The sequence below is a fragment of the Oryctolagus cuniculus genome, chromosome 16 (assembly GCF_964237555.1).
Source record: "Oryctolagus cuniculus chromosome 16, mOryCun1.1, whole genome shotgun sequence".
Lineage (NCBI taxonomy): Eukaryota > Metazoa > Chordata > Mammalia > Lagomorpha > Leporidae > Oryctolagus > Oryctolagus cuniculus.
Genome location: NC_091447.1, coordinates 5,382,527 through 5,395,681, shown reverse-complemented (window position 1 = coordinate 5,395,681; position 13,155 = coordinate 5,382,527). Strand labels below are relative to the sequence as shown.

General features: G+C 46.5%; 1 protein-coding gene across 4 annotated transcripts in view; it reads left to right on the top strand.

The window, feature by feature from the left end:
- The window catches only part of ETV1 (ETS variant transcription factor 1), a 102,906-nt gene that overhangs the window by 57,394 nt on the left and 32,357 nt on the right, over positions 1-13,155 (top strand). For all 4 annotated transcript variants that reach the window (XM_070059381.1, XM_070059378.1, XM_070059380.1 and 1 more), the window contains one exon: positions 3,851-4,098. In XM_070059381.1, the coding sequence (XP_069915482.1) occupies positions 3,851-4,098 (248 nt within the window). The remainder of the gene's footprint in view (positions 1-3,850; positions 4,099-13,155) is intronic.

The following is a 13,155-nucleotide window of genomic DNA, read 5'->3' as shown; positions in this document are numbered from 1 at the left end:
AACCCATGTGGGAGACCCAGATAGAGTTCCTGGCTGCTGGCTTCAGCCTGGGGCAGCCCCAGCTGCTGTGGGCATTTAGGGAGTGAACCAGCAGTTGGGAGATCTGTGTCTTTCTCCTTCTCTTTTTGTGTGTCACTCTGAGTGAAATGAAATAAAATAATTAGGAACTGGTGAGTTTTGAATCCTTGCCTTTGTTTTTAACATAACTTTTCAATTGTGAAGTTACTGGGTTTGGCCCTTTCACGATGGCCGTGTTTAACAGTTGGCTCAGAAACTTCCTGATCACTTCCCCAGAAGCCAGGGCAAACTGGCTCTGCCACACCATTGTAAAAATAACTCGGTCTAAAGAATCCCCCAGGTCAGCAGAGGAAAGCGACAACTTTCAGAAAATCAGAGGGCACTCCGATCTGCTTTTTTTATGGGTTGTTCAATGGGGCTCGGCCTCAAGTTCAGGAACTCTCACTGGTATAAAGGAGTTAAGATGAAAGCAGTCTTTCCAGGGCCAGGAAAACCATCTGTGGGTTTTCTGCCTGTGTTTCCATCACCAGGTCCTCTGGTGCTTTGGTTACTGAATCTCTCCCTTCTCACCCAAGGGCTTGAGTCGTAGTCAGAGTGTGCGGGAGTGTGCATCTGTGTAAACAGCTTTGGAAACACAGATAAAAGAATCCTGACTGCAGGGCGGGCCACCTGACAGATGCACGTTGTGTGGAGCTGGAAAGGTTGCAGAGACCATGAGCACACGAAAGCCAGTTTCGTTTCTTCCTCCTCTGGTGCCTGCCCGGAGTTCAAGTTCACAGAGCCTCTTGTGCGTGCGCCAGCCTGGCGTCGCCGAGGAGGTGACCACTGAAGGAGCAGCAGGCCTGTGGTTTTTTTTTTTTTTTTTTTTTTTTGACCTAACTTGAAATCGTTTGCTTTAGCCGAATCCATTTGCATTCCTCCACTTGGAGTCCAGTATTTGACTGGAGAACAGCCGGGCCGGAACTGGAAGAGGGAAGGTCCAGGGTCTTTTCCCACTGCCCCCGACTGGGTTCTGAGGACAGGACCAGCTGGCCGGTCCCAGGAAAATCTCCAAAGCCGTATGTTTCAGGGGAGGATTTCTTAGAGGGTTCTAGCCAACAAATGACAGCGCCTGGGCTATTTATGGCAAATTGGCTCCGGGAACAAATCTCCTCCCCAGAGCGCGCCCTCCAGCCCAGGCACCCCACCTCTTCTCTGGGAATGCTTCGCAGCCACCTGGCCTGCTCGCTGCTTCCTTTCTCAGCCGCTCTCCACTCCTCGGGCCAGCCCTTGGGCACCGTTTACCGAGCCCACTGTGCAGGAACCCTGTCTCTTTTCTCCTTCCACCTTTCCCACCACCCACAGCCCTGATCCCCTGTATCCCAGAAGCCCCCTGCGTGCTGTGTCACCTGCTAACGCCCTGCCAGTGGCTTCTCCAGCCTCTTGCCCAGGTCCTGGGCTCCTGAGAACAGCACTCCTGAGACGGGGGTGTGCGATCCCTAGCAAGTACCAACTGGAATCAGGTCTGCTCGTAAAAACAAAACACTCCACCCAGCTCTCAGAGCTGCATTCTTAGCTTCCTTTTAAGGCTTCTGAAGTAAGCCCGCTTCTTATTTTAACTTCAAAAGTTACGATTTTCTGATTCACTCCTTGACAAGTTCTTAATGATAATTTCTGTTTCTTTTTTTGGCTAATGAAATAAGCCAGGGAAGGGGAAATTAATGTAGCGCCAGGCCGCCCCGTGGTTGTGCAAGCATGCGTGTTTCCGGTCTGCAGGTGTGGCAGCCAGGGAGCCTAGAGGTAACTCTCAGGATGGGGTATTCTTGGAAAGGCTCGCCCCTGATTTTCACTTAGCATTACCAAAATTAAATGCTAACTTTCCAAATTAAAGTCTCAGGAATGCTTTTAGTGGGAGGGTTAATAGGGTTATATTTGATCACAGAAATGTTTTATAGGTTATTTTTAAACACTCCTGGGGCATTGTTAGAGCACTTTTAAATCTTTAATTAATCCACCTCTTTGTGGTGGGTCAATGATATTGTGGATGAGAAACACAGACGAGAGCGCTTCTGTGATGAGCCAGTTGTTGTCCAGGACAGCCAGCACCAGCCTCAGCCACAGCTCAGCCTGCTCAGGAGCCGGCTGCCCGACCCCGCACACCACGCGGCGCATGCGTGTTCTCATCTTTGAAGGGGAGCTGTGTGCTTAATGCTTATTCTTACCAGCCTGATGTTTTTATATTTTTTAAAAAAATCTCTTTTCTCTCTGTTTTTTTAGAAGATTTATTTTTATTTATTCAAAAGACAGAGTTACAGAGAGAGAGATGGAGAGAGAGTGAGAGAGACATGTTTCATTTACTGCTTCACTCTGACCACAACAGCCAGGGCTGGGACAGATGGAAGCCAGGAGCTGGGAGCTTCATCTGGGTTTCCCTTGGGTGCAGAGGCCCAAGCACTTGGGCCATCTTCTGCTGCTTTCCCAGGTGCATTAGCAGGGAGCTGGATCAGAAGTGGGGCAGCCAAGACACAAACTGGTGTCCATATATGATGCTGCCACTGCAGGCAGCAGCTTAACCCACTAGGCCTCAATGCCAGTCCCAAGACATGGTCTGTTGTGTTTCTCACTGGGATACAGTGGTGATTTGGATACTGTTGAGGAATTAAAACTCATTTTTCTCTTGTTCCCTGCATAACAACAGGTCTTTTTATTTTATTTTATTTATCTATTTATTTTTGTTTAAGATTTATTTATTTGAAAGGCAGAGAGAGAGAGAGGATAAAGGAGAGAGGTCTTATCTGCTGGGTCACTCCCCAAATGGCCACAACAGGCCAGAACTGGGCTGATCTGAAGCCAGGAGCCAGGAGCTTCCTCCGGGTCTCCCATGTGGGTACTGGGGCCCAAGGACTTAGACCATCTTCCACTGCTTTCCCAGGCCATAGCAGAGAGCTGGATCAGAAGTGGAGCAGCCAGGACTCAAACCAGATGCCGGCAATGCAGACGGTGGCTTTACCCAGTATGCCACAGTGCTGGCCCCAGGTCTTTTTTTTTTTTTTTTTAATAAAAGATGATTTATTCTTATTTTCATTTTATTTGAAAAGCAGAGAGATAGGAACAGACACAGAGGGAGACTTCATCTGCTGCTTCGCCAAAATTGGGCCAGGCTGAAGCCAGGAGTCAGGAGCTCCAGTCAGGTCTCCCCTGTGGGTGACCAGGACCCAAGTCCCTGAGCCGTCACCCACTGCCTGCAGGTGTGCATGAACAGGAAGCTGGCTCAGAAGTGGTGCAGTCAGGCTGTGGACCAGCTCCTCTGATATGGGATGCAGATGACTTAGCCCCGGCACCAGATACCCGCCCCAGCCATTCCTCCCTTGCTTCCTCAGGACAGCCATCAAACAGATCTCTGGGTGTTTGTTTTTTTTTTTTTTTTTTTTTTTTTGCATGTTTGTTGATTATTCTGGTAACATTTGAATGATGGAGGAAGCAATTTGAGATGAGCCTCGGTTACCCATCTTTTTTTCTTGCTTATGAGTATGTCAGATCCTTTCCATGTGCAGGTGACATGGAAGAACTCGTTGACTGAGAATCCCCTGGGTCCATATCTCCAATGGCACTCATAGTATTTTGACTTCGGGAAGGAATCGAAGTGGCACAGGGTCCTAAGAAGGGGAACACACTGATTAGAAAGCACCACCGTTCCTGCTGACCTGGGGAAGAGAAATCCAGAGTGGACTTCAGGCTTCCTTCTTGGGCCAGTTGGAACCGCGTTGGTTCGCTTAGCGGTTAGATGTCACGCCAGGGTTTTAAAAGATCGTCTGTGTTACCGTTTCAATCTGAGCCACTCTCTTCTTCCTAGATTCCGCCGCCAGCTCTCCGAGCCCTGTAACTCCTTTCCTCCTTTGCCCACCATGCCACGGGAAGGCCGTCCCATGTACCAACGCCAGATGTCTGAGCCAAACATCCCCTTCCCACCACAAGGCTTTAAGCAGGAGTTCCACGACCCCGTGTATGAACACAGCACCCTGGTCAGTGGCGCGGCCAGCCAGAGCTTCCCGCCTCCTCTGATGATCAAGCAGGAGCCCAGAGATTTTGCCTACGACTCAGGTATGCCCATGCGGGGGCGGCATTGCGTCTATGGCATCTTTTCACATCCCCTCTCACTTTGGTTCCTGTTGGTGTCCAGCTGGGTGACCACTGGCCATTTGCTGTGAGATCTTCTGATTGTATCCCTTACTTCAGTTGTTCTGTATCTGGGAAGGGCTGACTGATCTTTGACTTCAATATAAGTGGATAGTCAAACTAACGCCTGACAATGAAACTTTTCAAAGCAAACTTCAATTTGTAAAATGTATTAAATGGGTAAAACTTTCCAAAGAAAAGTTCAGTTCATTAAATTATTCACAGTCTCACTCCAAGAGGGTAACATTGTAATTTTTCTCTTGATCTATGCTTTTTTTTAAAAAAATCGGTGGTTTAGGGGGCCGGCGCCATGGTTAATCCTCCACCTGCGGCACCAGCATCCTATATGGGCACTGGGTTCTAGTCCCGGTTGCTCCTCTTCCAGTCCAGTTCTCTGCTGTGGCCAGGGAGGGCAGTGGAGGATGGCCCAAGCGCTTGGGCCCTGCACCCACATGGGAGACCAGGAAGAAGCACCTGGCTCCCGACTTCGGATCAGCACAGCGCCAGCCGAAGTGGCCATTTGGGGAGTGAACCAACGGAAGGAAGACCTTTCTCTCTGTCTCTCTCTCTCACTGTCTAACTCTATCTGTCAAAAAAAAAAGAAAAAAGAAAAAATCGTTGTTTCTACTGCAGTGCTATTTAATAATAATGTTATATGAAGTCATAGTCTTCCACACTGGGCATTTATTGTATACCATGGCAAAAAGAAGAGGAGACATTTGGGCTAGCCACTTGGAGTGCTTGCGTCTCATGTCTCAGTGCCGAGGTTTGAGTCCCAGCTTTCTGTTAATACATTCTGGGAGGCAGCAGGAGGTGGCTCATGCAGCTGGGTCCCTGCCACACACATGAGAGGCCTGGAATAAGTTCCAGGATCCTGCCTTTAGCTCCTTCACCACCGGCTTTTGCTGATATTTGAATAGTGAAATGGTGAAAGGGAACTCTTCTCGCTCTCTCTCTCTTTTACTGTTTTTCAAATAAGTAACACAAACTAATGAAAATGAAAAAAAAAAAAAGATATTTTATTGGTGGCAAAGATTCCAAGATCCCTAAGTTGGAATTCTAGCATATTAGGAATTAGGAGACCAAAACACAGAAGCAGGGTTTCTTCCTGAAGCTTAGCTGTGTCCCAGCGAATGAATGAATGTATAACAGAGTCATGTGTAGGAGGTTAAAGGGACTTCCCCAAAGCTGGGGGGAGGGGAAATTTAAAATAGATTCCAAAGGTCACCACCAAGTTTGCCAACACTGAACCTTGAGAGCTCTCTGCTGAGTTTTCCCTATCATCTGGGGAACTCAGGACATCTGCAGAGTCAGGTATTTGGAAAAGATGGGTGAATTAGAAGCTAACGTTGGTAGGAAGGGCTCTGTGCACCTGTAAACCTCTGGCCTTAGCATGACTGTAGCCATTGGTGGGGCAGTGGCTATGCACATAGACGTGTATGAGTGGGGTGTGATTTCCTTTGATTTGGATGCAGAGCAGTGCATGTGCTTTGAAAAGCAGTGGCTGCTTCCCTGGCTGGGGCATGGCGTTGTGAGTGAATCAGTTCTGCTGGAGGAAGGCAAGCTCTCTGTTCCAGTTTGCACAAAACGACCACTTCACTGTGAACCTCAAGGCTTGGCCAGAGAGGGCAGTCTCCCTCATCTTCTAGAAGGCGTACCAGCTCCCCAGGACTGAGCAGTGCCCAGCCTGGCTGGCCCAGTGTCCACTTCCCAGCCTGGACAGGTTCATCCCAGGCCTGAGTGCATCCCACTCCAGTGCATCCCCTGCCATCTGTGAGTGGTGGCCACTGGGAAGTTGTTTGTAGGTGAGGATGCAGCTAGGCTGTGCCCACAAGCGTTTGTGTGAGGGCCGCACAGCCTGATGCAGTGTTGGGTTAGGGACTGGGTGAGAGGCAGGGAGGGTGTGGGCTCTGACTCGAGGACTGGACACCGTTTCTTTCCACGCAGTCTGATTTTAGAACTCAGCTGAGAGGTCAGCTAAATGCCAAGTTTGGGCTGCCTTTAGGTTGTTATCATGATAACATTTCTTTTTTCCACAGATGGTGCGGGGGGGAGAATATATGTATCAATTTATTTAGCTGATTGATAATTTTAAAAATTTAAACATAGTATGAGAGCCTCTGTTTGAATTCTTGCTCTGAGAACTGGTGTGTATCTTGAGAGGTTCCATAATGGATTGAGTTTGGAACCATTAATGAGGGGCTTTAGAAAGTTCATGGAAAATGTATCATATGGAAAACTGTGCATGGATTTCAAAACTTTTGCACCAAAATAGACTTACTTCTAGTTTAATTGTTCTTGAACTTGAAGGGCCCTCCTATCTGTCCCTTGATGTCCAGGACACAGTGAACATCACTGTATATCAGATGCATTTCTCTCTGTCGATTTCAGATCCTGTTATCTGGAATATCCTTGTTTCCCAAGCCACACTGCAATTTGCTGCAGCTTATTTATTTATTTATTTTAGTTCATCATGATTTTGAGAAATTTACATGGCGATTGTGTAAATCAGCCCAAACCATCACTCAAAAGGACTTGGTGGATAAGCGGAGCATTTGAAAAAAATCTCTGTGTGTTCTACACATGTTGTTAGATGTGTGTTAGTAAAAAGAACAACATGCAAATGGTTTTCTTGCAGTGCTGTGATTTGGTCTGTGATTTGTGTCTTCCCATAGTTGTGATAACACAAAAGTACACGGTTATGTGTAACTTGGTATTGAGGATGTATCTTAAGGAGATGTGGATTAAAGGAGAAAGTGCTGCTCATGAGATCGGAATACAGGAGCTGATGCCGGGTGAGCCGGTTGCATTGCTTGGGGCCCACACATGGTATGGACTTCAGAATCTGACATTCTAGGGCACAGATTCCATCACTCGTCACCTGCCAAAGCAGAGCCCTGCATCCCGTTTTAAAGTTATGTAGGGCATCTCTTTTGAAAGTGTGCTGTATATCCTGCAAATGACTTGTGAAATACTTGCTTACTATTGGAGAAGCTGTTCGTGTTATGTTACTTTTTCTGTTTCTAAGTGATAGTCCTCATTTCCAGAGTTGTGTACCACCTGCTAACTTGGATATTGCCAGTAGGGATCCATTTGGTTTTACAGAACAGTTAAATGGGAAAAGTTGTGCCTCTTGGATAAAATTCTAAATGTGGTACCAGTATAACTATGAAAAATTAATCTATGGGCATCAAAATGTGTCTTTCTGTTCATCAAGTTGCTGCCCCTAATTGAAAACGTTTGCATGCATTGTGCATTGCAGGCGGAAAGTGTACTGGAGACAGACTGTTGTCCTTGGGTCTTGTGTCCTTGCTGACAACACCTTCAATAACCTGTCAGGAAATTGTATTGACCACTGTATCACCGACTCCTCTTTTTTTCCTATTGATGTTGAAGAAATAGCACATAGGAAGTATTTTATAGGTAGCTGAAAAATAATGCAAAAAGACATTTTCCAAATCTGCAAGGTTATCCCTCATGAAAGCCTCTGCGACTCTTTATTGCTTAACTCAATAAAACATACCATCAATGTTGTGAAAATAAAAGAAGCCTTGTAAGGAGAAAGGCAGCACGATTGTGCTCTAATAAAGCCTGACATTAATTATGACATGGGAAATGGAAGGTCTATTAGTCTTAATTATAATTACAGGAATGCAATTTCAACTGCCGAATATTTAAGATAAAGCATTCAAAATATTATGTTGGTGAGGCAGAATGTTTTATTCAGGGGGTGAGGAAAAAGAACTCGGATCAAAAGACAGCGAGGACATAAGAAATCGATGTTTAGGACCAGCATGGTGGCCTAGTAGAGCGTGATCTGATTATATCATGAACCAAGTTATGATGCCCAGTAAGATGCATCTGTCATTGTCAGTCTTCTCCTCTAGTCTCCTTGTGCCACACTGGGAACAGGACACTCATGTTTAGTTTAATGGTTGGTTTCCTCAACTCCAACTTGATGGTTTTCCTCCTTGCTGTTGTTGCTAAGTGACCGTATCAGAAGGATGACATAAGTGTTGAAGGTTTCCTTTGCAGTGCCTTACACAGCATCCCTTACGCAATATCCCATCCTCATGGAGTCATGGCGCCTTCCCCATTTTTATGGCCATCGGTAAGGTTTTGCAGGTTCATAATAGCCAAGGAGGTAGATGTTTTAGATATGTGTTGCACTGTATTTTGTTAGAGTTGCATGTATTGGGCCGGTTGGTGGCTATTTTGCTTTGTGTTGTTTTATTCTTGGTGGCTCAGGTGGATTTTTAGGGGGACAGTAGGCACAGCAGACTGAAATTTGACTTAAGAAAATTTCAGCTGGCTGGCGCCACGGCTCACTAGGCTAATCCTCTGCCTTGCGGTGCCAGCACACCGGGTTCTAGTCCCGGTTGGGGCTCCAGATTCTGTTGCCCCTCTTCCAGGCCAGCTCTCTGTGGTTGCCAGGGAGTGCAGTGGAGGATGGCCCAAGTGCTTGGGCCCTGCACCCCATGGGAGACCCTAACCTGGCTCCTGCCATCGGATCAGCGTGGTGCGTTGGCCGCAGTGCGCCGGCCGCGGCAGCCATTTGAGGGTGAACCAACGGCAAAAGGAAGACCTTTCTCTCTCTGTCTCTCTCTCACTGTCCACTCTGCCTGTCAAAAAAATAAAGAAAAAAAAAAAAGAAAATTTCAGCTGGCAATGAGATTTGGGAAGCTGTTTAACAAAATGAGTCTCCTGAGTCTTAAAACAATGTATTTGTGAAGTGTAACTCATGCAGAATAAGACCCGGTACTGAAATATACCCCCTCACTTCTCTCTCTCCATATATATATATATATATATATGGTGATTTCATAGGTCATTTCTATTTTGTATGTAAGGCACTTTATATTTTGCCAATGCTCATGTACTACTTTCTTAATGTGACAGAATATTATTTTTTTAAAAATTAACCCCGTTAGGGTTGAAGAAGTGAAGGTTTCACATTAATCCCATCCTAGAAATGAAAAGAATGCTAAGTACAGGGTGACATGAGGCTTGAACGTTGCAGAGCTGAGTGACTTTCTACGACTTTGTGTCCAATACTGCCTGAGTGGCAGGAGGGAGAACCAACCCGTTACTTTGTGGGTTTGTGGTTGCCTCCCCACTGTGCTTGCAATCACCCCTGTCCTGCTGTGTTCTTAGGGGTGTATAGTATTTAAAAGCTCAGCCTAGAAGTTGATTGGGTTGTGGGTAATACAGGGTTTTTAGCCTAATTAGTTGTAAAGATGTTTCCCAGCCAGGTAGTGGAGCAGTTTAATGAGGACTGGAAATGAAGAGAGAGTGAGAACTTCCGGGACCAGAGGAGGATTAGACACCTGTGACGGTGGGGACAAGCACTGTGCACCTGGGAGTGGAGGTGAATGGCAAGAGAGAGTGCCTGATGTGCATTAGCTGAAGAAAACTGTGTTGCACTTCCTCATTGGGTCTTCAGAGCCCTTCCTGACACTACTGATGCGGGCTTTTTTCTCTCCTTTTTAAAAAAGATTTATTTTTCTTGAGATACTATATTTTTAATTTACATTTTAGTCACAGGTTTAATGCTCCACCAAATAAGGAGTAAAAAATGGGTGTTTAGGAAAATTGGCAAGGGCTGTAAACCATAATCAAATGACAAGGTGTTTAGTTCACTCAGAAATTTTTAAATGGTCACAAAATCAGTTTGGAGGTGTAAGACCCTTACCCTGTGGCAAATGTTATTAGCTGAGAAGTTGACACACAGAGATGTGCCATAGAGTTACCAGTCTATACTCATGGAAGCTGCTGCAGATCCCTACCTCACATCGCTTCTCCCTGTGCCACCCCCCCTCCCTTTGCAGATCCACGTGAGGAGTGACTCATTGCCAGTTACAAATGCACTGCAAGTGAGATTTTCAGACTTCTGTTTTCATGGTCTTTCTGTGAGGTTATTGTGAATGGATGCAGTACTTTACAGTTTGTCCCATGTATCATTGATGCTTGCTGCTAATCTGAAGTAAGTATTTTTGTAGGGAGCTTAAAGGATGCCCACACGGGGTGTGCCTTCTCCAACTCAGCACTCGTTGATTTCACCTTACACAGAGCTCCAATTTTACTCCCACTGTGAGGTGTTCAGTGCTGCAAGGTATGAAAATACAGGACCTCACCCGAGAGAAATGACTAGGATACATTCTGCTTCCTTTTTAAAAATTATGCCAGCAATGTTGTTAACATCGGAGACTGCCAAACAAGTGACCTTTTTTGACAGCTGATCGTATCGAGGCTGAATGAGAAGAAACAGTGGTGACTGAGCAGCCCCGCTAATTCCAAAATGCTTTGGTTGCATGAACTTTGAGATTGGCTGAGTGACTTTTTGGATTCACTCCTTTCTTAAGACTCTTGATTAGCTTGCTGGCTTAAAATGTAACTAGAATGGTGGTTTTTAGACTTTTGTCAGCTGAATCTGTTTTTCACAATTAGCTTTATGAGGGATGGCAGTATCTAAAACAGATGTTAAGGAAAGCTGTTTTGCAAGAATAAGGTGCACCTTTCCCACTCTTTGTTTTAAATCCCTCCATTCCTCACCCAGGGCCCGCCTCCAAGTTCCCCATTGCTTATTTATCACCTTGGAGTTTTAAAAAAAGAACCAGTAGGAAAAAAAAAACAACTTAAAATTTGCAAAATGATTGTATGTCTTTAGCATGTAGAAAAGTTATGTGTAGGCAGAGAAGTGATGACAGAAATACTGAAAAATATTTACCTCATGTTAAATATGTGAAAACGGAAATCTGTTTAACTTTCATCTGTCAGAGCTGACGGATATATCCAGTATCCACATAGGCCCAAGCTGGCACTTTAATCGAGAGATTTAAATACCCCTCAGTTTCTGAGCCGGCAGCAGAGGCAGGAGTTTATGGTGTCAACGTTATTCAGTGTTTTGCTGGGCTGGTGGGTACTGCTTCCAACCATCCAGTAAAAAGGAGAGAACTCACTCCCCTCCCAGCACGGTCCCTGCCGAGCTCTGCTTGGGATTTTAAGTAGAACATTACAGGGTGAGGTCCTTGGGTAACAGAACAAGAACCAAATCATTATTGTATGCATCTGTACAGAAATGTAAATAAATAGTGCTTTATGTGTTCCAGGATGATTAGGGAGAGCTTGGGTTAACTGAACACACACTTGCGATACAACAAAGAAAACTGCAATTGAGAAGGCTCAAATTACCCAGTAGTTTATCTCTAAATCCTTACTCTGGCATTTGTGACTACTCCTGGTGTAGCAGTGTCTTAGAAATTCTGTCACTAGATACATTACTTTAAGTAATTTCTTGGGATTTGGCTTTGTGCCACAGCAAGTTTAAGCTGCAGCCTGTGATGCTGGCATCCCGTATGGGCGCCTGATGGATTCCTGGCTGCTCCACCTCTGATCCAGCTCCCTACTAATGCACCTGAGAAAGCAGCAAAAGATGGCCCAAGTGCCTGTGCCCCTGGCTCCCACGTGGGAGTCACAGATGGAGTTTCAGACTCCTGGCTTCAGCCTGGCCCAGCCCTACTTGTTGGAAAAATCTCTCTTTCTGCCTATGTAACCCAGTAAATAAATCTTTAAAAATCCAATAAAGAAACAGTTTATTGTTATTTACATACAAGAGGAGATATATATTTCTAGGAAGTTGACCTCTTATGTATTTTATATAAAAAAAGATTTATTTGGCCGGCGCCGCGGCTCACTAGGCTAATCCTCCGCCTAGCGGCGCCGGCACACCGGGTTCTAGTCCCGGTCGGGGCGCCGGATTCTGTCCCGGTTGCCCCTCTTCCAGGCCAGCCCTCTGCTGTGGCCAGGGAGTGCAGTGGAGGATGGCCCAGGTGCTTGGGCCCTGCACCCCATGGGAGACCAGGAAAAGCACCTGGCTCCTGGCTCCTGCCATCGGATCAGCGCGGTGCGCCGGCCGCAGCGCGCCGACCGCGGCGGCCATTGGAGGGTGAACCAACGGCAAAGGAAGACCTTTCTCTCTGTCTCTCTCTCTCACTGTCCACTCTGCCTGTCAAAAAAAAAAAAAAAAAAGATTTATTTATTTATTTGAAAATCAGAGTTACACAGAGAAGAGAGAGAGAGAGACAGAGAGAGGTCTTCATCCGATGGTTCACTCCCTAATTGGCTGCAACAGCTGGTGCTGCGCCGCTCTGAAGCCAGAAGCCTGGAGATTCCTCCAGGTTTTCCCATGCCGGTGCAGGGGCCCAAGGCCTTGGGCCATCTTCCACTGCTTTCCGAGGCCATAGCAGAGAGCTGGATGGGAAGTGGAGCAGCCAGGTCTCGAACTGGCGCCCATATGGGATCCCGGCGCTTCAGGATTCGAACACACACAACCAACCAAAAACATGGTCCAGGAAAGACAGTGATTAGATGAGGAAGCTGTCGGGAAATGCCAGCTGGAGTCAGGTGGGACACAGGGAGTGCCCAGTAAAGGGACATGGTGTTTGTTTCAAACCCCCCAAGCCTGCTGTAAACTGGCAGACATCAATATTTCCAAAGTGGAAGGCCTCGTTGTGGTTCACTCCCCTCCCTGGAAGAAGTCAATGATTTCACATTGGAGAAATTATTTTCTTATTTTCATTATTTTAAATCTTCATTTATTTATTTATTTTTGACAGGCAGAGTGGATAGTGAGAGAGAGACAGAGAGAAAGGTCTTCCTTTTGCCGTTGGTTCACTCTCCAATGGCCGCCGCCACGGCTGGTGCACCGCGCTGATCCGAAGGCAGGAGCCAGGAGCCAGGTGCTTCTCCTGGTCTCCCATGGGGTGCAGGGCCCAAGCACTTGGGCCATCCTCCACTGCCCTCCCGGGCCACAGCAGAGAGCTGGCCTGGAAGAGGGGCAACAGGGACAGAATCCGGCGTCCCGGCCAGGACTAGAACCCGGTGTGCTGGTACCGCTAGGTGGAGGATTAGCCTATTGAGCTGCGGCGCTGGCCTATTTTCATTATTTTAGAAATGATAGCACAGTTGGGACTCTAAACAGAT